Source organism: Balaenoptera musculus, chromosome 12 (assembly GCF_009873245.2).
Source record: "Balaenoptera musculus isolate JJ_BM4_2016_0621 chromosome 12, mBalMus1.pri.v3, whole genome shotgun sequence".
Lineage (NCBI taxonomy): Eukaryota > Metazoa > Chordata > Mammalia > Artiodactyla > Balaenopteridae > Balaenoptera > Balaenoptera musculus.
The window spans coordinates 49,971,656-49,996,421 of NC_045796.1; the positions used below are offsets into that span (position 1 = coordinate 49,971,656).

Here is a 24,766-nt window from a genome sequence, read left to right on the forward strand (position 1 = left end):
ACTGGTCCTTAAGTTGGATCTTACCTACCTGCCTCATTTCTGGTTAAAATCTTTACAGTGCAGTTTTATCTTGAATCTCAGTCTCCCCCCCCTAATAAATTGTTTGTAGGAAAAATAGATTTAGCCTTTGGAGTGGATGGTTTTGAATGTTTTATTTGGGAGTTTTACCTTTGAAGCCATTTAAGATTTTAGGATGGGAGAATTAACATTATTAGACGTTTCATTTTAGGACGATATCTTGATGTCAATGCATGAGATGTAGGCGATATGCATGTCAATGCATGAAAAGATAGGCGATAGATCATCACTCATTAATTCAGCCACCATTTGTTAAATACCCTGTGTCAGGCTTGTAGACAATGGAAATGTAGAGATGGAAGACATAGTTCCTGCATTCTAGAACCTTACAATCTATTAGGGGAGATAGATAATTAAACTACATTATAATTTTATTTAATTAGTGGCATGTTAAGAGAAATACAGGATCGAAGGAAACGCAGGAGAGAGGCACCCACTTGGACTAGGAGTTTCAGGGAAGGCTTTTTAGAGGCAGTGATAAATTAGTCCTTTCTAAAAAGCAAGTAGGCGTTAATCAGGTGAAGAGGATAGGGAAGATGTTTCCAGGCAGAGACAAGAGCACATGTATAAATACCAGTTAAAGGTTTATTTTAATTGTCAAGGTGAGAATTCATGAGTGATATTTAAAAGGTGGAGTATATAGCACTTGTTCAGTAACTGAACACTGATTGGTTTTAAGGTTTTGAATTTGCCTTGGTGATTGGGACATATTGGTGTGATTGCAAGAATAGTGGACCCACTATTCTTGGGTGGAGGTGGGCAAGTGATGTTCAGTTTTGGATCTGTGGGTTTTGAGGTACAGTGGGATTTCCATACGGATGTATAGAATGCACAGTTGGAAACTGATGTCAGAGTTTAGGGGTGAGATTAGGGGTAAAGATTGAGGTTTGAGATTCTCAATAGAAGTAGTAGCTAAACCTCAGACACATGGGTAAGATATCAAAAGAGACTGCAGAATAGAGGAGAAGGAAAAGAGGACTAGAGACAGAGGGGAATAAGAAAATACTTTTTTTCTTTTTAAGGCAGGACCTAAATAAGGAGATTTAAGTTAGTTTTTTATTTCTCTTCATTTTACTTCAAGGAGAAAAAAGGATAAATGAGGAGGAAATAAACATTTGTTAGGAGTTCGTATTTACTGAAACCCCAAAACACTAAAAATATGCCTAAAGTCAAAGATAAATTTAGTTTTGATAATTGTGAAGGTAGGGAAGGTTTTCAGCAAGGATCATTGAAGCAAGAGAAGATTTTCTGATTACCCCTCAATGAATCAGAATGCCCCTGAGAATTCCAGGTAATTTAGGTTTTACTTTGTAAACTCTTTATTTTGATTTGTATCTGTTTTATTTTTTATATTTAAAGTTTATATACTCAGAGTGCCATTGAAAAGTAACTACTGTAGCTGACTTATGGCCTTACCAATGCTTTTTAAGCATATACCAGCATGTATGTATATCTTTTAAAAATTCCAAGGGATGCTATATATTCTGTTCCATCTTTATCACTTAGTACCATATCTTACTAATCATTCCAAACCAAAAATACAAACTATCTTATTCTTACTGCATTCTTTTTAATGGCTATATAATATTCTACTGTAGGGATGGAGCTTAATTTATTCAACCAGTTTCCTGTATCCAAGAAGTGTATCCAATTTTCTCGTATGGAATATGTTACATAAAAGATTAAATACTCATATTTTAGAAGAACATATATGCTCTCGTAGTCAAGGGGATGTAAACTTCTTATTTCTTACAGACTGCACTTGGTTTCAAATATCTTTCTCAGACCAAGTACATGTAGTACTTGAAGTCAGAGAAGAGGAAACTAGATTGTTTGTTGCAAATGGAAAGCGAAATAACTTTCCTATAGCTATACTATTATTATAGAATCTACTAGAGGAGTGTTTTAGGCACTTTGGGAAGGAGATGAGATGGCATTTCCCATGGCAGCATCTCTCAAACACGTATCTCTGACTGCCTGGAGTGCTTAACCTTTTTCACTTATGTACAGCATAAGTAACAGCTATTGTTTGTCAAGAACTCGTAGCATGCCAGGCATTCTACATCTGTTATCTCATTTAGTCCTCATAACATTCTTGCCAATAGTGGTAGGTATAAGAGTAATAACTATAATTTGTCAAGTATTTAATATTTTCTAAGCATTGTGTTATGTAGTTAATGTACATTTTTTTTTTGACTGTTGCTTTTTTTTTAAAAATTAATTAATTAATTAATTAATTTATGGCTGTGTTGGGTCTTCGTTTCTGTGCGAGGGCTTTCTCCAGTTGCGGCAAGCGGGGGCCACTCTTCATCGCGGTGCGCGGGCCTCTCACTATCGCGGCCTCTTTTGTTGGGGAGCACAGGCTCCAGACGCGCAGGCTCAGTAGTTGTGGCTCACGGGCCTAGTTGCTCCGCGGCATGTGGGATCTTCCCAGACCAGGGCTCGAACCCATGTCCCCTGCATTGGCAGGCAGATTCTCAACCACTGCGCCACCAGGGAAGCCCCAATGTACATTTTTTTAATCCTTACAGAAACTGTATGTTTGTCAGTAGATATTTTTATTCCTCCATAACGCTTAGAGGGGGTAAGCAACTTGCTTTATGTCATACAGCTGTGGTCAGGGCTTAAACTCAGGTCTCTGAATTCTAAAATCTGTACTTCTTGCATTATACCTGCTACCTCACTATTACTTCTATCGGGTGGCTATGGGGAACATTGACCTCCTTGAAGCTTCTGACTGGTACCTAAGCAGTGTCACTAGAGTAAAATAAAGCAGAAAATTTAGGGCCACCTTGAACCGGGGCTGGTTTAGTGTGTTATAGACCCCTGTTCAGCGTATGAGTGCCACCTGCTGGAAGGTTATAATGTATCTACGTGCTTGTAAAGTCCTTCCAAAAAGGTTGTCACAGGTGTGAAAGTGTCAGGTTTCAAAATGTAAGTTTTTAAATTTCAGTTTAGGAATGCTGGGGCATTTTGAAGTTAGGTGAATCTCCTATTTGCCATAAACTACGTTTCTTCATTTATCGTCATTTTTTTTTTGCAGAGAGGGGAGGGTTACACATTAAAAAAGAAAAAAAAAAGATACACTCCATGAGTGCTTTCTAAAATAAAGTTTTCTTTTTTTAAAATAATTAATTAATTTATTTATTTTTGGCTGTGTTGGGTCTTCGTTGCCGCGTGCGGGCTTTTCTCTAGTTGCGGCGAGCGGGGGCCACTCTTTGTTGTGGTGCGTGGGCTTCTCATTGAGGTGGCTTCTCTTATTGCGGAGCACGGGCTCCAGGCGTGCGGGCTTCAGTAGTCGCAGCATGCGGGCTCAGTAGTTGTGGCACACGGGCTTCAGTAGTTGTGGCGCACGGGCTCTAGAGCGCAGGCTCAGTCATTGTGGCACATGGGCTTAGTTGCTCCGCGGCATGTGGGATCTTCCTGGACAAGGGATCCACCCTGTGTCCCCTGCACTGGCAGGACCTGTGTCCCCTTCATTGGCAGGCGGATTCTTAACCACTGCACCCCCAGGGAAGTCTCTAAAATAAAGTTTTCTAAAAATAAAGATCAATGGTCAAATGAATCATACCGTTACTTATAACAGATCAAATAAGAATAAAAAATTGGATTTACTTTGAGATAAGTGAGTTATTGAAGTATAAGAGGACCCTTTCCAATTAGATACCCTGAAAAAGAAAAATCTGGAAGCCCTGGGGGCATCAGAGACTTGGAGAACAGAAAGTACAGATGAAAGAGAAAGAAAGATGTGTGGATAAAAATACAAATGGATTCTGTAAATGTTAGTCTAGCACAAGGCTCAATGGAGTCAGGATCCTAAATAGTGCTTTAGAGAAAAAAGTTTAGGATTATAGCTTTAGATTGTTTTATGTTTAGGATAGTGAAAAGTAGACGATTCTTATAGTCACTTAGATGCCTTGGAAGGGAGATCAGATAAAAGTCTTGGCATGCCCACTGCACATTCTTCATTAGGCTTCTTTTGGATCACGTTAGTACTCTGTAAGTGTCTGGCACAGGGGATGTTATCACTTAGTGTGGGATTTTCACAGGAAAATCATGCTGTACTTAACTGCTCTTTATGTGATTAAAGCATATTTGTAGTTGCATGATGTCATGTTGAACAAGTATTTGTGTGACAAGAGATTAAACTCCATTGGTAAAATCTGATTTTGCCAAGAATTCAGAAAAGTACTAGCATGATCATCTCCTTTCTTTTTTTTTTTTTTTTTTTCATCTCCTTTCATTTATCCCTTCTCAGATCAACTGTGTAAGAAGCTTAGCTAGCATGATAGTATTGATTTCTTAGCAGGTAGATTTCTGGAGAGAAAGAGCTATCTTTTCTGTGTGTGTGTGTGTGTGTGCGTGCGTGTGTGCATGCTCATGTGTATGTGTACATTATAAGAGTAACACTCATTTAGAAAACTTGTAAAGTAGAAAAATAGGAAGAAAGAAAAATCACACATAATCCCACCACCCAGAGATAACTACATTGACGTTTTGGTATATTTCCTGGTTTATAAACATATTTTATATTTTGCAGCCTTTATTTATTTTAATTATTTATTTTTTAACAAGAGAAAAGCATACAAATTTTATTTAATGTTAAGTTTTGTGTGACACAGGGGCTTTCCTAGAAAAGAAATGAAGATGCCAAGAAATGGGTAGGCCTGAGACCTGATGTCATTTTTAACAAAGAGCAATAAATTTCAGAGACATTACAAGACAAAGGAAAGGGTTTTTAGACTTCTAGGGGCTGCAAACTGTGGGAAGGTAAATGTATAGGGGAAACCAATGGAAGATAAGGGCTATCTTAGCATGGTTTGTTTGTGCTGGTCCAATGCAATGCTGACTTTCTGTCTTCTTCGTGGTCATAAAACTTCCCTGGGAGAGGGGATTTATGGCAGTCCTCAATTCTTAGAGTTTCTACTTTTAGTCAGATAAGGGAAGCTGCAGGAAGGCTCCTTTCTGCATCTGTTGAATCTCAAATGCCTTCAGCTTTCGTATGCCAAAGTGTCATATTTTGGAGTGGCATATTCTGATCCCCTTCACCCTCCTCCAAAATAAAAGATGAAATTTAAATCTGATGAAGGCAAATAAATGGGAAATTCTGTACCAGTGTGCCTGGCTAGGGAAAAAAACACATTTTTTCCCTTTCTCTGATTTTTAAAAATTGAAGTATAATTGACCTACAATACTATCTTTGTTCCAGGTGCACAACATAGTAATTCGATATTTCTGTACATTACAAAACGATCACCACACGGCCTTTTATTATAGCATTAGAGCAAAAGTCTTTTCTCATGTATTTAAAAACTCTTGGCATATATATTTGAGACTGTGATATGTCGATATACCATAATTATCAGTTTTCTGACTATTGGCTGGCCATTTGTGTTGTTTACTGTTTTTGTTCATTTGTTTCTTCAGTAAATAGCAGTAGAGAAATTTACTTTTTATTTGTTTGTTTCAGTAAATAGAGACAGAGACTACACTTTCATGTGGCATTTGTCTAGGGCCTAGCATATTTATTTTTGCTAGCCTTGAAAGTAAACAGTGATTTGATTAATCTGTGCTTTAGTTCCTCAGTGTGCCTCCCTTTGTTCTCTGTTCCTATGTATCATTTTCTTCAGGATTTTGTAGCATTTATTGCATTCACAGCCCTTTCAAGGAACGCCTTCATAGTACCCCTTGGCTCTTCCGGTTCTGTACCAGGTTAACTATCTCACCCTGAGCTATTAAGAGCTATGTTTCTGCTCTTCACATCAAGCCAGCACTCATACTTTTGCTAGAGTGGGTGCTAGTTGAGAGAAAAATTCCTTTTTAAGCCTAAAGTAAATGGAGCTTGTGGAAAGTTAGAGCCCCTAGAAGAACTATTTTAGACACAGTCTATTCAATTTATTAAAAACAAAATCTCTCAAAACGCCTTTTGAAAGGATAGAAACGTTTTGTAATATTCCAAGCTATTTACTGGTTGATTTCGTAAGAACCAGGTAAGTTCAGTAGATTTAATTCTTTTGACAAATATTTATTGAGTACTTACTGTGTGCTAGGTACCATTTTAAGCAGTGGGGATATAAAACCAGTGGAAACTTTGCCTTCATGGAGTTTATATGTTAATGGAGAGAAACAGACAATAAACAACATAAAGTAAATTATTGTTAGAAAGATAATGTGGTATATATATTATGTATTACCTAACACCCAGGGGGAATTCTGATGCAGTAACCAAACCTATTAATATTTCTTTTGTAATAAAAGTATGAGCATTCACACTCAATGGACTAAATAAAGACTATAGCCGCTTCATGTTAGTGCAAATGAGATACTTCTATAAAATGAGTATTAAAGGGTAGTTTTCAAAATAGGTAAAATTATGACTGTGATCCAGATGTAAAATGAACACATTTTAAAGATTTTATTTAACTTATTAAATGAAGGAACTAAATAGATGTTATAACCCATTCAAAGAAGAATCCATAGGACAGACACATTTATAGATCAGGAATATTAAAATGATGTGCAAATTAAGGCAAAACTAGCATCTCCCACAATGGGAGAGGGAAGTCAACGAACATCTTCTGGACAGGACAGAATTTGCATGTAGATAGACATGACTTATTCTGCATCATTGTCAGTTATCTATAATGTACAGAGTTGTAAAATAGCTTCCATAGAATCAGAATCAGATAACCTGAAATGATGTGCCTTCGACAATGCATGTTTTCCACTGAAGTGTAAATTTTTTTTCCTACCTGAGTTACTAGAAAGCTTTTGGTTTTCTGAGCTCTCTAGAATTATAGATAAGGGATATAGAGCTATAGTATATTTGATAGTGATAGTACTTTGCAGAAAAATAAAGATGCAGAGGGGTGGTTATCATTTTAAATAGAAGGACTGTAGAAGACTTGAGGAGGTGATATTGAGGATTGAACTAAAGGAGATGAGATTTTTTTTGCCTAAGTAACTGGAATGATGGAGTTGCTTCTAACTGAGATTGGGGAAGAGCAGTTGGGGAAGAGGGCAGGGGAGGTGGAGATCACAACCTCAGTATCGGCATTTAGCCATTCAAGTAGAGATGTTGAGGCAGTTATATATACATGCGTAGCTGCACTTCAGGGAATATGTGTGGGCTAGAAATAAACATTTGGGAGTTGATACGTACAGGTGACATTTAAAGCCTCCAAACTGGATGAGATCGCTTAAAAAAGCTCCTTCTACATGCCACACATTGTGCTAGTCCCTGTAGAGATAAATTTAAAATTGTCTTTGTCCTCAAAGAGCCTATGGTCTACTAGGGGAGGTGGATGTAAACAGTTAAAACTGTATAAAAGTATACTAATACAAATACATATCAAGTATACTAAGATAAATACATATCAAGTATACTAATATAAATACATATCAAGTACAGATGATTCAGGGAAGTCAAATCTGAGTCATTCTAAACTCCATCACCCCCAAAGTCACTCGTTCAGTGGCCCAACCATGAGACGTGCACGGAAGAAAGTCACAGCATGGTACCTTTTATATCAGCTGACTTCTCCACTAACCCACTGTACCCAGCATGTTTCTAGTGATATTGGAGAACCTCGCTGGTGACACTTCTGCATGGCTTACAAGCCTCCTTTTTATTTGCCCTTTGCATTATCTCTTGCTTTACTTCCTCAGTTCTGTCCCTAGTGACAGAGATGATCGATTTTTTTTCTTTGATTGAAGTATAGCTTATGTACAATATTATATGTTACAGGCATATAATATTAGTCTTTCACAATTTTAAAGGTTATTCTCTATTTATAGTTATTATAAAATGTTGGCTGTATTCCCTGTGTTGTACAATATGTCCTTGTAGCTTATGTTATGCATAATAGTTTGTACCTCTTAATCCCCTATCCCTATATTGCCCCTCCCCCATTCCTTCTCTGCACTGGTGACCATTAGTTTGTTCTGTATATCTGTGAGTCTGCTTCTTTTTTTTTTTTTTTTTAATCATTTTTATTTTTGTTGTTGTTGAATATATGTTTTTTTTTTTTAAAGGTTTATTGATTGATTGATTGATTGATTGCTATGTTGGGTCTTCGTTTCTGTGCTAGGGCTTTCTGTAGTTGCGGCGAGCGGGGGCCACTCTTCATCGCGGTGTGCGGGCCTCTCACTATTATGGCCTCTCTTGTTGCGGAGCACAGGCTCCAGACACGCAGGCTCAGTAGTTGTGGCTCACGGGCCTAGTTGCTCCGCGGCATGTGGGATCTTCCTAGACCAGGGCGCGAACCCGTGTCCCCTGCATTAGCAGGCAGATTCTCAACCACTGCGCCACCAGGGAAGCCCCAGTCTGCTTCTTTTTTGTTGTGGTCACTAATTTGTTGTATATTTTAGATTCCACATGTAAGTGATATCATACAGTATTTGTCTTTCTCTGTCTGACCTATTTCACTTAGCATAATACCCTCCAAGTCCATCCATGTTGCTGCAAATGGCAAAATTTCCTTCTTTTTTTATGGCTGCAACTCTGTATTTTTGAAACACCACTCTGGCTATAGAGTGAAAAATGAATTAGGAGAGGGAACGAAACAGACATAGTTTGCTATTTCTTAGCCTCAGCCTGCCTTCCCATTGATATTTAGTGACTTATAAAGACTTGAAGGGTTGGAATTCCTTGGTGGTCCAGTGGTCAGTACTCTGCACTTCCACTGCAGGGGGCACGGGTTTGATTCCTGGTTGGGGAACTAAGATCCCACATGCCGTGTGGTGTGGCCGAAAAAAAAAAAGACCTGTAGGGTAGAAAAGGCATAATAGGTATGCAGAAATGGAAAATGTATGTTGCTATATAATGCAATTTTGGGGGTAAGGGGAAATTTCCTAGTAAATGCATGCAGTTGCAAACTTTACTCTCTTCCCTTCTGTATGTCATATTAAAAGGTAACCTGAATGAATGGCAATTCCTCAAAAAAATCAAACATAGAATTACTGTAGGGTCCAGCAATTCTACTTCTGAGTATATAAAAGAATTGAAAGCAAGGACTCAAACAGATATTTGTACATCAGTCTTCAAGGCAGCATTATTCATAATAGTCAAAAGGTGGAATCAACCCAAATGTCCATGGGATGATAGGAGGGATGAATGAATAAGCAAATGTGGTGTGTACATATGATGAAATATTACTTAGCCTTAAAAAGGAAGGAAATTCTGATACATGCTACAACATGGATGAATCTTGAAGACATGTTTAGTGAAAAAAGCCAGACGCAAAAGAAAAATATTGAACAGATCCATTTATATGAGGTACCTGGAATAGTCAAATTCATAGAGACAGAAAATAGAATAGCAGATACCAGGGGCTGGGAATGGGAGATGCATACTGGCACAGAGTTTCAGTTTGTGAAAACATTCTGGAGAAAGGATACAGTGGTGGTTCTTGCACAACAATATGAATGTACTTAATGCCACTGAACTGCATACTTAAAAATAGTTAAAATGGTAAATTTTATGTTATATATATTTTACCACAAAAAAAGTGACCTGGAAATACCATGGAGCTGTAAGAAAGAACGGAAGGATTTCTATAAACTAATATTGTACTGGTAATGAGAGATTTACAGGATAAAGTAAAAAATAAGTGCTATCTTTTGTGTAAATATTCATATTTGCTTTTATTTGCATAAACAAACACTGGAAAGATTAACAAGTAACTAATAAAAGTTGTTATTTCTAGGAGGCAAGAGGGCCTGTGGTCACTGGGGGCAGGAGTGGTAATGGGACATCTCAGTATATCTCCTTTTATGTACTTTTGATTTTTGAACTATGTAGATGTATAACCTATTCAAAATAATGTTCAAACATAGGACTTAAGGTAGATTCATTGTAGAGGGATCAGTAATTTGTAGTCACAAAAACCCTAGTTTTTTAGAGGTATTGGTTAAATATTGCTACATGTGACGTGCCCTCTCCCAGACAAGTGGGGTCCAGGGTTCAGGGGTCTGTGCCAGTGTTTGGTGTTTCAAGAGCCTGGTTTAGGTGCACAAGTGAGTTTCACCTTTCCTTCCCCTGCAAGCAGGAAAGAGAACATATATTCTGGGTAGACACTTAATAAAATCAAACTCTCTAAGTTCATCAATAGCAAGGTTGACCATGGCAAGTGGGGTCATCATTAAACACATTATTTGACTGAGTCTAGGAGCCTAAAGCGTTCAATAAGCAGGAAACTGTCTGAATATAGCTCTGCATTCCACCAAAATGCCACTTTCTCTGATTCCATCATTAATTAGGAACATATGATGTGTAACATTTGCATCTGAAGCCAGAAGCAGGACTGCTTAAGATTTCTTAGGCCATGGGAGCAGAGACAGTAGCTGATAGCTGAGCACCCACCTAATTCTGCACCCCCCAACCCTACCCCTCAGCAAGGGAGTAGGACCGTTGTATCTTCCCTGGTCATTTTTCTTCCAGCTCCTCCTTTCCCACCTACATCCAACAGGAAATACAGGTAGAATCCTGAGGCAGGCTGTGAGAAGTAAAGGCCTGCTAGGGTCAGCTCAGCCCATCCTACCTTAATTTCTTAGCTGTGTTCCAGGGCATAGGGTTTGGAGGGAGAACCCAGGGAGTCCCATCTGGGAATCATGCCCAAGTTATAGCTGGTAGATCACTTTCCAGCAAGGTTGTCAAGGTGTATGTGAAGAGAAAGAGCTGAGTGACAGAGGCAAAATGAGAGAATTGAGAAATCTGTCATTGAGAGTAGTGAAGAAATACACAACTGGGAAGCGGCCTATAAAAGTTCCAGAGGTGGAGTTCAGATGACTTTGACATGATTCGAGTACAAGCATTCAAGGTATGCGCTACTCATTTAAAGTTATTAGGATAGCTAAGTGATTTATTTCTCTCTGCCTCATTGATCTATTTGTATGTCTGTCTTCCCTACCACATCGTAGGAATCGAAGACAAGGACTTTAGCTGGATTGGAAAAAACATGGACTTTGGAATCAGGCAGATCTATTTAAATCCAAACCTCTTCTCTTTCTAATGTTGAACTTTGCTCAAGTTATTTTTATTACACTGAACCTCAGCTTCTGTGTGCATCATAGTGTTGTTAGGAGGATTAAGTGTGAGAAAAACAATTTATATACTTTCCCTTTTTGTATCTTCCACAGAGCTTTACATTTTAAAGGCATTTGAAATGTTTATCAAACTGAGTATGTTTCTACCTATTAAGTCTGAACCCTGGTTAAGGACAGCGTGAGGCAGGCATATTTATAAGGCTTTCACCTTGAGCAGCTAACGTTATCATTGCTAAGTATTTTATCAAGCAACTGCCTGTTATGTGCCAAGTACTGAGTTTTCACGTGCTGATCTGGTCTGTCTTTCCTTCTTAGTATCAGAGTCCAGCCTGAAGCTTTCTGCTTTGTGTAGGCCTATTCTTTTCCCTATTTACAGGACCTCTTCTCCACACCAACTTTTATCAGTGGGTTTGAGAGTCATTCCCTTATGCTCATTACTCTTCTAAAAAACCTCAATCTCATGCTCTAGGCATGGATAAGTTAGGGATTGTTAAATATCTTTCCTTCTTTTGTCAAATATTTATTGAGCACATACTGTGCTGGAGTGGATACAAACAGTATTTCTGCTTCCCAAGAAGTTTTCCTCTAGTTAAAAAAAAAAAAAATACGCGCATGTCAAAATATATTTAATTATTTAACAATATGATATTACTTTTGCTTTTACTATTTTACGTTTTACCATGTAAAAGGATCCCATTTTTAAAACACACACATACACATAGAAAAAGGATTGGAAAGAAATGCATCAAGATGTTAACAAAGCTTATCTCTTGAGTAGCGGTATTTGGGTGTGCATGTGTGTGTGTGTGTTTAATGTTGCTTATCTGGATTGTCTAAATTTTCAAAAATTTCATTTTGAAGTTATGGGAAGTGCATCATCCCCCCCTCCCCTTGCTAACAGGATAGTGACCCCTCTCTTCCTCTTGCATTCAGCTTTTGCGAGAATTGAAGCACCCTAATGTGATTGCCCTGCAGAAGGTGTTCCTTTCTCACAGTGACAGGAAGGTGTGGCTGCTGTTTGATTATGCCGAGCATGATTTATGGGTAAGTCTAAACTCACTTTATTTTTAGGGTAATTTTATATAGGTATGAAGAAACAAATGTATGTGCTGCATACTGCTAATGCACAGAAAGGAAAACTTGCTCTGTTGACCACAGTTCAAAATAAATATACTAAATGTAAATTTTGATTTAAAAGAATTAGAGCAATAAACATTAACATCCTATTTTACTGAGAAGATAGTATTTGTAACATTCAGAAATTTCACTTCAAAAAATCTTACTGAGTGGGAAATTGTAATTTTATGCAAGTAATTAATGGCAGTTTACTAATATGTGTAGTGAAAATTGCTTTCTTTTGTGGTCCACACAGTAGTTCAAATTTAACCAGTTATGTACTTGTGAATAGTTCCTCTGTCTAAATTAAGGTCAATCTCTTGCAGCATTTTGCCATTTAAAATGGACTCCACCAAATAGAAGAATACCTACGGTTTTGCAAATATTAGGGTTGTTTTTATCAATATATAAAAGAAGCCAAAATTTTTAATTCCAAGTGTTTAAAGTTAGGAATCAAGGCATTTAAACATTTTATCCCAGGAATTGCCAAAAGTAAAAAAATTCCAATTTGGCAGTAAGTTCAAATTTTGGATAATTAAATTTTGATTCAATATAGTGTGGTTTGTCATCTATAAAAATTGTAAATCTTTTTAGGAATAACTTTAGCAAACTCATAGGTCTTGAAGGAAATTTCAGTTTATGCTCTTATAGCAGATATTGACAAGAATCTCCTCTGCCGCGGATATTTAGTACCCATTTTGGCATGTTTTGGACAAGGGTGGAGTGGAGATGGAGGTGGATGTGAGGGGTGGGCGCAGGTAGAATTTCTTCTCCTTCATTACAAAGTTTTTATAACCCACAATGTAACATGTGTACATAAAAATTTGAATATGATGATCTGGTTGTATTTATTTCAATGGGATTGAATTCTCCTTTTTTTTCTCCCTGCTCCTTTCTAGTAGTGATTTGCTATTTAATATTGACTACTAAGAATATATCCTAATTTCATTATGTGCCAAAGAAGGTGAACTTTCCAATAATTCTAATAATACATATAGCCAGTGATGTTACACAAATGCACTAACTTTTTATAGAATAGGAAAGATTTACAGGGTTTTTTTTTCTTTTGTTTACTCTTTCTGTCAGTAGAGAATACAACCAATACTATTTTTTAGGCAGGTTTTTAAATACCAACCCTTTTTACTTCTTGGTTTTATTTAATGAAAATCTTAATGGTTTCAGTAAATCTAGTCATTATAACCACATTAATACTGTCATATTTACCCTCAATATAGATTCTGTTTTGGTTTGATCTTATTATTCAAATTATTTTTCTTTGTGTCATTATTGGCCTTTAATAAGTAATCTTAAAATGTAGAGAATTTATTGCAGCCTTGATTGTGTTTTATTGACACAGGTATATATATTTTAATTTTTAGCATATTATTAAGTTTCATCGTGCATCGAAAGCAAATAAAAAGCCCATGCAGTTGCCAAGATCTATGGTTAAATCATTACTTTACCAGATTCTTGACGGTATCCATTACCTCCATGCAAATTGGGTGCTTCACAGAGATCTGGTAAGTATGTTTCTTTTAAATCGCTCAATATGTGTCTTTCTCTTTTCAAAAATATCTTTTCTTCTTGGTACAGTTATGATGAACATGAATTATAGAAAAATTTGAAAATACACATAAGCAAAAAAGAAGGAAATAAAAATCGCCATAAGCCTATGATCAAAAGATTACCATTATTAACTTTTGGTGTATGTTCTTCCCATACATTTACGCACAACTATAAAATGTCATTGTGATTTTCAACAAATGATTGGCATAATCTTTTTTTTTTTTTTAATTTTTACTGGAGTATAGTTGATTTACGATGAGCATAATCTCAATGGGATGGCCATATGTGAAACAAGTACCTTTTGATCCATTTTGTTTTTCGTAATTTTGCTCACCATTAATAAAACTTTAATAATTAAAGACTGAGTTCACATTGTTTTCAAAGCTAAACTGAAATAATGACACTGCATCCAGTAAATAGAATGTTATTAGTATTAACAATAGGTAAATAAGTAAATCTAACAGGGGATATATATCAATACTTATTAGGCATATTATCCATAATTCAAATGTTTGATGTTTGATTTTACTTTTTCACTCAGTACACATATAACATTTATTAATGTCAACTTATTTTATTCATCTTTTCACTGTTATCATTTTAGTTTATGTTGATGAGATTTTTTGTTCTTAAGAAATATGGGTACTTAATATCTGTAATACCACTGAGTTTATAGTTGCAAGTTTTATTTTGCTTAGGCTTTTGCAGATTCTAGGGATATAGTAGGGATAGATCTAGGTCGACTCAATTTTTTTAATTGAGGAGAAGTATTTATTATAGAAAGGAATGAATACATAAGGGGATCTAGATAGTACCCCTTGCTACCGTGTCAGTCAGGCCTAGTCTTCTGGCTTGAGCATCTCTTGATGTGGCATTGAAGTTACACTGGGGCCAAATGACAGGGACCACAAAGATGCATTTACCATTTCAACAGAAGCATTTCACCTCATAATTTTAAACTGAGGTTCTCAAAGTCTTCCACTTATCCATGTTACTATTACCCATGAATCAGCATGTTTTAAAATGATTCTTGGGTACATGAAGTTGTTCTAGGTCAAACCTTCCTTCATAAATGGTTTTAGATTTTAATTTGCTGTATATAACATAGCCTTTGTGAGTTATATTTTTGAGGTCGTATTCATGTTTGAATCATTGATCAGAATCCTTTACTGAAGATTAACTGATCTCAACTCTTCTCTTTTTGTCACAAAATTGTATATCTTGTTCTAAATAGCATAGATTAACACATTTTATTTGTGATGTCACTGCCTGAATATCCAGTGGTACTAAAACCTAATATAACCAGGACTCAGTTTTCTCCCATCCAAACTTGCTGCTGCTTTAGTGTCCTCTGTTTTGGTTATGGCAGCACCCGCCTCCTAGCCTAGAAACTTCTTGTACCACTTGCAGACCCTTGTACTCCACATCCAGAGCTTGCCTAGTCCTGTCAGTTTCACCTCTAAAATATCTCTTCCATTCATCTGTTGCCATTCCTAGTGCCTCATTCCTAGTTCAGGCCTTTATTATCTTTTTCTTGTAGTATGGTGCTAGCCTCTTAACTTGTCTCCTTATCAACAATCTCCTTCCTTTTCAGTCCACTTTAGATCTTCTGAATAATTACTTAGCCCCTGCTTAAGAACTTTGAAACAGTTCCTCATTGCTTACAGACTAAAGCTATAGTTCCTTTTTTTGGCTTTTGAGGTCTTCTCAGGTATAGCTCCCACTGCCTTTAAAAATTTTCTTCTATATCCCTGTAATCTTTTACTTACACTGTACTGTTTAACTATTGATTGTTCCCTGGATCCTCCTGAGAGTTCCTGCCTCAGTGGCCTTTATTTCTCCTGTTAAAACTCCTGACCCCATCTCTACATATTCAAATATTACCTGTCTTTCAGGACCTGCACAAATGTTAAAACTTATCCTCATATCCGTCATTACCTAGAAATAATCTCTCCTCCTTGTTGGTTGCTGTTGTACTTCATCTTTACTTCTCTTCTGGCATTTGCCTATTAGTACTATAGTAATTTATATAGATGTCTAGAAGATGTTCTAGACCATAAACTTATTGAGAGAGTGGGGTCTATGACTCATTTTGGTACACTACTGCTCCGGTACACAATAGGTACTGAGTAAATATTTCCTTAGTGAATGAATATCAGTAAGAATATTAATTACTACGGAATGTTTTTGGATCAGGTAACATATGTATTCAGCACACTTCCCAAATAAATTTTTATTATTTCCTTGTATGTGCAAAGCATGAAAGGATGAGGACAGTACAAACATGACTGTATCAAGACCTTCTCAGGAGTTTAGTCTGAGAGAAGAAATAATGACATGTACACAAACAATTTTACTATACGATAGACGAGAGAGAATGTGAACGTGGCAATGTGAGAAGTACAGACTAAATGCTATTCAGGGTTAGAAGAGGTTCTGAGTGGGGGAATAAAGACAAGCTTCAGAGAGGTGCCATTTGAGCTGGACTTTGAAGGATGAGTAGAATTTAAATAGAGATTTGAGAGATGAGGGTAACCTAATGGAGTGTTGGATGTAACATTTCTGAGGTGAGAAAGCACTTGAATTATCCCAGAAAGAGTGTGTAGTTCTGTCTGGCTCAAAAATGGATAAGCTGAATTAGGCTAGTATGAAGTAAGACTAGGAAGATATGGGTTGGAGCCTGATCGAGGAAGGCCCTAAATATCAGGCTAGGGAGTTTGTTTTTAAGTGCTAAAAGTTTGTGAGCAACAGAATGAAGGTTTTTTTTTTCCCAAATGAAATTATTTTTCCCCATTAAAGAAGCCACCATTGGGCTTCCCTGGTGGCACAGTGGTTGAGAATCTGCCAGCTAATGCAGGGGACACGGGTTCGAGCCCTGGTCTGGGAAGATCCCACATGCCGCGGAGCAACTAGGCCCGTGAGCCACAACTACTGAGCCTGCGTGTCTGGAGCCTGTGCTCCGCAACAAGAGAGGCTGCGATAGTGAGAGGCCCGCGCACCGCGATGAAGAGCGGCCCCCGCTTGCCACAACTAGAGTAAGCCCTAGCACAGAAACGAAGACCCAACACAGCCAAAAATAAATAAATAATAAAAATAAGTAAATTAAAAAAAAAAAAAAGAAGCCACCATTGATTATTATTACTTCATCCATAGCATGGACACAATATGTATGTTTTTAATTGAAGTATAGTTGATTTACAACGTTGTGTTAATTTCTGCTGTACAGCAAAGTGATTCAGTTATATTTATATTTACTTATACACACACACACACACACACACACACACACACACACACATTCTTTTTAAAAATATTCTTTTCCGTTATGGTTTCTCATAGGATATTGAATATAGTTCCCTGTGTTATACAGTAGGACCTTGTTGTTTATCCATTCTATATATAATAGCTTACATCTCCTAACCTCAACCTCCCACTCCATCCCTCCCCCAACCCCTTCCCCCTTGGCAACCACCAGTCTGTGCCCTATGTCTGTGATTCTGTTTCTGTTTCATAGATAGGTTCATTTGTGTCATACTTTAGATTCCACATATAAGTGATATCATGTGGTATTTGTCTTTCTCTTTCTGACTTGCTTCACTTGGTATGATAATCTCTAGTTGCATCTATGTTGCTGCAAATGGCATTATTTCATTCTTTTTTATGGCTGAGTAGTATTCTATTGTATATATGTACCACATCTTTATCCATTCATCTGTTGATGGACATTTAGGTTGTTTCCACGTCTTGGCTGTTGTGAATAGTGCTGCTATGAATGTAAGGGTGAATGTATCTTCTTGAATTATGGTTTTGTCTGGATATGTTCCCAGGAGTGGGATTGCTGGATCATACGGTAAAAAATTAATAAAATTAATTTTTTAAGGAACCTCCATACTGTTTTCCATAGTAGCTGCACCAACTTACATTCCCACCAACAGTATAAGAGGGTTCCCTTTCCTCCACACCCTCTCCAGCATTTGTTAGTTGTAGACTTTTTAATGATGGCCATTCTGACTGGTGTGAGGTGGTACCTCACTGTAGTTTTGATTTGCATTTCTCTAATAATTAGTGATGTGGAGCCTCTTTTTTTAAAATTAATTAATTAATTAATTAATTAATTTTTGTCTGTGTTGGGTCTTCGTTGCTGCGTGTGGGCTTTCTCTAGTTGTGGCGAGCGGGGGTTACTTTTCGTTGCAGTGCGTGGGCTTCTCATTGTGGTGGCTTCTCTTGTTGCGGAGCATGGGCTCTAGGAGCGCAGGCTTCAATAGTTGTGGCATGCGGGCTTCAGTAGTTGTGGCGTGCGGACTCTAGAGTGCAGGCTCAGTAGTTGTGGCGCACGGGTTTAGTTGCTCCGCAGCACGTGGGATCTTCCCGGACCAGGGCTTGAACCCGTGTCCCCTGCATTGGTAGATTCTTAACCACTGTGCCACCAGGGAAGGTGGAGCCTCTTTTCATGTGCCTATTGGCCATCTGTATTAGCATGGACACAATATTGAAGATGTGTTCTGAAGGTGGTTCTGACCTAGTATAACACTTGTTTGTATTTTACCTATACATTCCCCTAGTGCCTCTACTGCTTAAGTAAGTAACTCTAATAGGATTTGAAACTTTAAACCAGTAGGAATATAGTCTGTGATAGCCTACTCAATTCTTTCGCTGATCATGAGGCCTGCTATCTGGACCATGTTGTCATATAGTCATGGTTTTGCCAAAGTATTTTCAGGAGTAGAAGATTTAAACTGTATATTTACTTTATAGATACATTCTGTGGTAGATACAGAAAGATAGAGTATATCAAGTATGAATATGGTTAAAAGGGATATGTTGGAGACATTTGAAAAATTATTATTTTGTATGTGAGCTGAAGAGTAGAGTTGCAGTTTTAGTCAATGAGTAGGGTTTTTAAATGCTTCATTTCTTATTACGATAGGGAATCTGGCTTTACACTATTTGTTAGTCACAACTGTTTCAGAGTGCATACCATCTCTAAATTTTCATTTGGTGTGAGAAACCTAGAAAACCCATACAATTAAAGGTGTTAGAGTAAATATAAATTTGCAGTAATAGTATAACCTAACAAATTTAAAAAGTAAATAAAAATCAGTGTTTTGGATTTCACACAAAGAAGCATTACATCATCAGTGAGGTTGGTGTTTTTCATTGTGATTGATTTCATATCTAGAACAGTATTTTAATTATGTCATTTGGATCCTAGAATTTAATACAGAAATAGAGAATTTAAATAAAGTCACCAAAAAGATGACTTATATTGAGGAATTACTTTAAAAGGAAAGGAGAAAAGGAGCTAAATATATTCATCTTAGCAGAGAGACAGTAGAGACATAGGTTTATAAATATTTGGAGCTTGTAAACACCAAGGGAGGAAAGATGTATTTTAATTTTACAGCAGGATATAGCTAAGAGTAAGAAGATGAAATACAAGATGACTCATTTTTATGAGATTACTATTCTGGTAGGTTGGAAGAATGCCAAGATATAGTTTATCTCTTTTTCAAAATTATGAGCTTCTTGGGCTTCTCTGGTGGTGCAGTGGTTAAGAATCCGCCTGCCAATGCTAGGGACACAGGTTAGAGCCCTGGTCCGGGAAGAGCCCACATGCCGCGCAGCAACTAAGCCCATGTGCGCCACAACTACTGAGCCTGCGCTCTAGAGCCCGCAAGCCACAACTACTGAGCCCACGTTCCACAACTACTGAAGCCCGCACGCCTAGAGCCCGTGCTCTGCAACAAGAGAATCCACCACAATGAGAAGCCCGCCCACTGCAACAAAGAGTAGCCCCCGCTCGCCTCAACTAGAGAAAGCCCGTGCACAGCAACAAAGACCCAACGCAGCCAAAAATAAACAATTAATTAATTAAAAAAATAAAGATACTACATGTGGGGGCAATTTTTTATTAATGGACACGTAAAATATACATAGCCAACATGTCATAAACAACCTACAGCGCTGTTGAAAATCCAGTAAAAATTCTGCCTGAACAAACGGTGTGTCATAGGAAGAAAAAAAAATATCATCAAACCAAAACTATGTAGTTTTGCCAGTTAATATGCCAAAATCACCCAGAGTCATTTATTATACATTTCTCTGTAGCTAGAATGTCTGTCGCTTCATTTTCTTTAATCAGCAAGTCCCAAGTATCTTTAAACAACATTTATCATCTCACAGATTCTATGGGTCAGGAATCTAGGTGTGGCTTACCTGGATTCTCTGTTTCAGCGTCTCTAAAAGGTTGCAGTCAACTCAAGTCTTGATTGGGAAGAGTCCACTTCTAGTTCACTCACGTGGTTATTTGCAGGATTCATTTCCTCACAGGCTGATGGGTGGAGGTCTCCTTGGTTCCTTGTTACGTTGACCTCTCCATAGAGCATCTCAAAACATGGCAGTTTTCTTTACCAGAGTGGCAAACATGAAGTTAATCATGGAAGTGACGCCTTATTACTTTTGCTGTATTCTGTTCATTAGAAGTCACTAGGTATAGCCTACACTCAAGAGGAGTAGTTACGTAAGAGTGTGTACACTGGGGGTGGGGATGATTGGAAACCGTGTCTGAAGCTGCCTACCATAGAGTCTGAGAGGCTTTTAAATGATGTTTGGATCCTGTTATTGTCCTTTTTATTTAGTTATAATATAGTAAAGAAAATGCAGGAAGTCCCCTCCTTTCATATATAATTTTTTCCATGTATAAAAGTTGCTTGTGTAGTAAGAGTTTTGGGATAGTTCTAGAGAGTGAAAAAACATTATAATGTACCAATTATTCCTTCCCTTTTACATTCTTCAGTGATTCATTCCCAGAATTTGGTTTATGTTCCTTACTTTTCCCCTCCTCTTCTCTTCCCTCCCTCCTTTCCCACCCTGCATTGAACCACAAGTTTAATCCACTTAAATCTGGAGGGTGTGTTCAATTGAGATCTAGGATTTTTCACTTTGAACATACCTAGAGATTCTTCCTTTGTTATGCAGTCTGAGGTATATGCTTATCACTAATATTATTACTTTTTTATTTCTATTTTTCTTTTTCACACATTTGTGTAAAGTAAAAGTAAAAATGCAAAGGAAAATTTAAATGATAGCAAAACCTTTGTTTTCCAAGGTTGGTAATGCTGCTGAGTTGTAACAGCTAGCTGACAAGCAGTGAAAGGACAGCATGAAATATAGTCCTTTAGCCAAAAAGAGCATTTGAAGACTTTTTAGGAACAGCACTGTATGAAAATCCAGTATATGAAATCAAAGATGGCCCTCTGGTTTCTACTCAGCTGGAAAAAAAGTGCTGTGCTGTTCTTCTTTGTGAAAGTTTGATTAAAATAAATGCTTGGTTGTTGGAGACTTGTCTAGAAATCTCTCTTTGCCTCACAGCTTCTCTTCATAACTTGTGTGACAAGGAGATGCATCAAGTCTTTAATTTTGTCTATGCTAAACAGGGCCTGATAAGGCAAATGTTTATACTTCAAAGAAACCCTTAAAATCTTACTGTAGCCATCATGGCAGCATTTTGCAAGCATTTTAATAATGTTTTAGAGTTTTAGCCTTGCTTAGTTCTTATGATACGGGAGCTTTGAGATCCTAGATTAAAAAAAAAATTATTTCTGGACTTCTCTGGTGGTGCAGTGGTTAAGAATCTGCCTGCCAATGCAGGGGACACGGGTTCGAGCCCTAGTCTGGGAAGATCCCACATGCCACGGAGCAACTAAGCCCGTGCGCCACAAGTACTGAGCCTGCACTCTAGAGCCTGCGAGCTACGACTACTGAGCCCACGGGCCACAGCTACTGAAGCCCACGCACCTAGAGCCTGTGCTCCGCAACAAGGGAAGCCACTGCAATGAGAAGCCCACGTACCGCAATGAAGAGTAGCCCCCGCTCGCCGCAACTAGAGAAAGCCCACGTGCAGCAACAAAAACCCAACACAGCCAAAAATAATAAATTAAAAAAAAAATTATTTCCAAGATAGTTAATCTTGCTACTTAAGCCTCAGTTTACTCATTTGTAAAATGGCAATAATGATAGGTGCTTTATATTGTTGTTGATTCCATTGTCTTAGCTCCAGAGTTCCTGAATTCCTCCTGATTTCCTTTCTGTAGAAGCTTCTGTCCATTCTTCTGAATATCATCAGCAGTGCAGCGATGCCCTTTCTTTTAACCACTTGCTTCCCCAGAATTCCTTTAGCCTGATACTCCTCCTAGCCACTTCTGCTTTACAGAGTAGAGCCCTACTATAAATATGTGAAACATGCTTCTTGGTGTTTTAAAAAAAAAAAGTAGGCCATGTTTCATCTGGTTTATATTTAAATATTGCTAAATATTTTATATTTTAAAAAGTTTTTAAAAACTGGCTTAAATGAGATCAAAGTTAGTGTTTCACTTAACTTCTCATTCTAACAATTCCATGCTAATCAAATGACTATTAATTTTCATTTGATTTATTAACGTTTTACTTGACAAATTGTGACAGAAAGCAGCATTTATTTTAATATGATTTAGTCACCCTAATTTCTTTCAGAATGCAGAGCTAACAATGAAAAAAGTTAAGTATGGCCTGGTTATCTTCTAACCTTCAATTTTAGGTGATTTTGGACAATTACAGATCTTGTCATGCTGAAGAATCACACAAGGGCTTTTGCTGGTGACCTCTGGTTCCTAACTAGTTCCTTAGAGCTGGTCCTCCACAGTCTGTGGCTCAGCTGCTCATGATGGCAGCGTGAAGGCCTTTGATGGTAGTCATGTCATCTGTGTACAGATGCTTCTACTGCTTCTATACAAGGCCTTGTAAAGATAGGTATGGTAATGTTTCTTACAATGCTCTGGATACTGTGACACACATCTTACAAATGTAAGAAGGTATTATTGAGGTGTTTTCTGCATACGGGACTGTGATTCTTTCTGGCATGTCAGTTTTTCCATCATCCATACCCATAGCCCAGTAACCGGAGCTTGCAGCAGAGTCCTGCACATCTGTCAGTTTGAGTTAGAGCACAGTGCTCTGCCATCTGTTTGACAGGCAGGTGATACACACTGAGAATCACACTTCTAAGAGGGCCAGCTTCAAAGGGGACGTGGTTTGACTCACAGTGGCTTATGAGGCCTCTGAAGGTTCAGCTCAGCGACAGGGCTCTTTTGATGATCCTGACTTCAGTATAGTTTTATTAGCCTGTACTGACAAACACATTTCTAGAAGGCTATTTGCCAAGTTAACTTCATAGTCCCTAAAAGGGTATAGAGTCAAGATATATTCCACAGTGACAGCAATGGCAGGAACTGGTTAGGAGCCAAGGCCTACAGAAGGAGCCCCAGTACTATGAGGCCTGTGTTTAAAACTGAAGAATCAATTCAGGCATACTGTTTTATTAAATTAATTTTATTGAAGTAGAATTTATATACAATAAAATGTACCCATTTTAATTACAAATTGATGAATTAGGACAAATGTGTATGCTACCACAGGCATTCTATTTGACCAGCACTGTAGGATGATTCAAGATCCCTTACTGAGAATGGTGGTATCTTCATCAAGAGGGGATCTTGCATTTAAGCACTGATGATTCGTTTCACTGGGAGATTATTTATGATGGTTATTTTGTGTGATCGTATTTTCAACTAAGCACACATCTGGGTAGAAGTCTTCTATTGGTGAGGACTATAAGTCAATTAAGTATTGTTTATTTGCCAAGTGTGCTTTTGTTCTCATAACCCTCGCCTGGAGTGCATCTCTGAGAGACTTAGGTTCTAAGCCTGGGTCTGCCACTGTGGACAGTGGACTTAGTTGAGGTTATAGGTTTTTTGTGTTTCTTCATGAGTAAAATGAGAGGGCTCAGTTTGATAACTTCTACCTCTGACATTCTAAATTTCTCATGATAATAAGAATGAATTGTTTGATTTGAATGTGACTGTCACAAATGTAAATGGAAAACTACTTTCTACCAGTGTTGCTTCTCTGCAGATGGATTGTACTAGTTAATGAACAGGATAGCATCTGAATGTCTTTGTAGCCTTGTTTCCTGGCCTTGCTGTCATTGTGGAATATATCTTGATTATACTGTTGGTGACCTTGAAGTTTGTTAGGTAAATTGCCTTCTAGATACATGTGTTTGTCTTGCATAAAGCTTTTTATAAAGGCTGCTTTTTATTGGTTCTTGTTAGAGAAAAGAAAACCTTATCTCTGCTGTTCAGGCCTGTAACCACTCCTAAAAGGCAAAGACAAAGAAGTGCATTGTTAACTGTTGTGCAGTGCTGGGTTGGCAGCTGTTTACCATGAATACCGAGGTTTAATTAACATAGGTACCCGTTACAGATACCTCTAGACCATTTTAAGGTAAAATGAAATTAATCACAGCATTTAATATTATAGACTGCTCATTTTAAGACAGCCTACATCTAGTTATTGATACATAATTTCTAACTGGGAAGAAATCTTCCCTGAGAAAGAGCACTTTAAATAGTGGTTAGGTTCTCTGAAGACAAAGGCCTATTTAACCCACAATACACCTGAAGTATGACACTAATAGAACTGTGGAACCTAATGTCCATTTTTCTGGATTTCTGTGGGGGAAGTACTGGTTTTTGGACTTAGAATGTTTGCTTTATAAACATATTTCGTCCTTCTAAGGTGTTCCAGACAGTATACTGGGCACTGGAAATACAGGGATAGATAAAATACAGTCCCTTTCCTCATGAATGCGTGGTGGGGGAAGACACACATAAATTGATAATCATAAAATAGTAAGGTTTAAAAGAGAAATTGTAAAGTATATTCAGGGGTTAGCTATGCATAAGGTACTGAGAGCACAGAAGCATACCTACCCAGTTGGGATGGGGCTCTCTTAGAGGACTCACACTGAGCTGAATCTGAAAGGCTGAGGAGAAATTTATAAGAATGACTTGGGGGACGTGGGTGGGGAGAGCATTCCAGGCAGAGGGGACAGCATGAATAAGGGAATGCGGTAAGAAACTGT

At 37.7% G+C, this 24,766-nt stretch overlaps 1 protein-coding gene across 10 annotated transcripts in view; it reads left to right on the forward strand.

The window, feature by feature from the left end:
- Positions 1-24,766, forward strand: part of CDK19 (cyclin dependent kinase 19) — a 171,667-nt gene that overhangs the window by 108,757 nt on the left and 38,144 nt on the right. For all 10 annotated transcript variants that reach the window (XR_005022191.1, XR_005022190.1, XR_005022192.1 and 7 more), the window contains 2 exons: positions 12,058-12,168; positions 13,620-13,760. Coding sequence is in view for 7 of the 10 variants with exons in the window: in XM_036871869.1 (XP_036727764.1) it covers positions 12,058-12,168; positions 13,620-13,760 (252 nt within the window). In the remaining 3 variants the exon portion in view is untranslated. The remainder of the gene's footprint in view (positions 1-12,057; positions 12,169-13,619; positions 13,761-24,766) is intronic.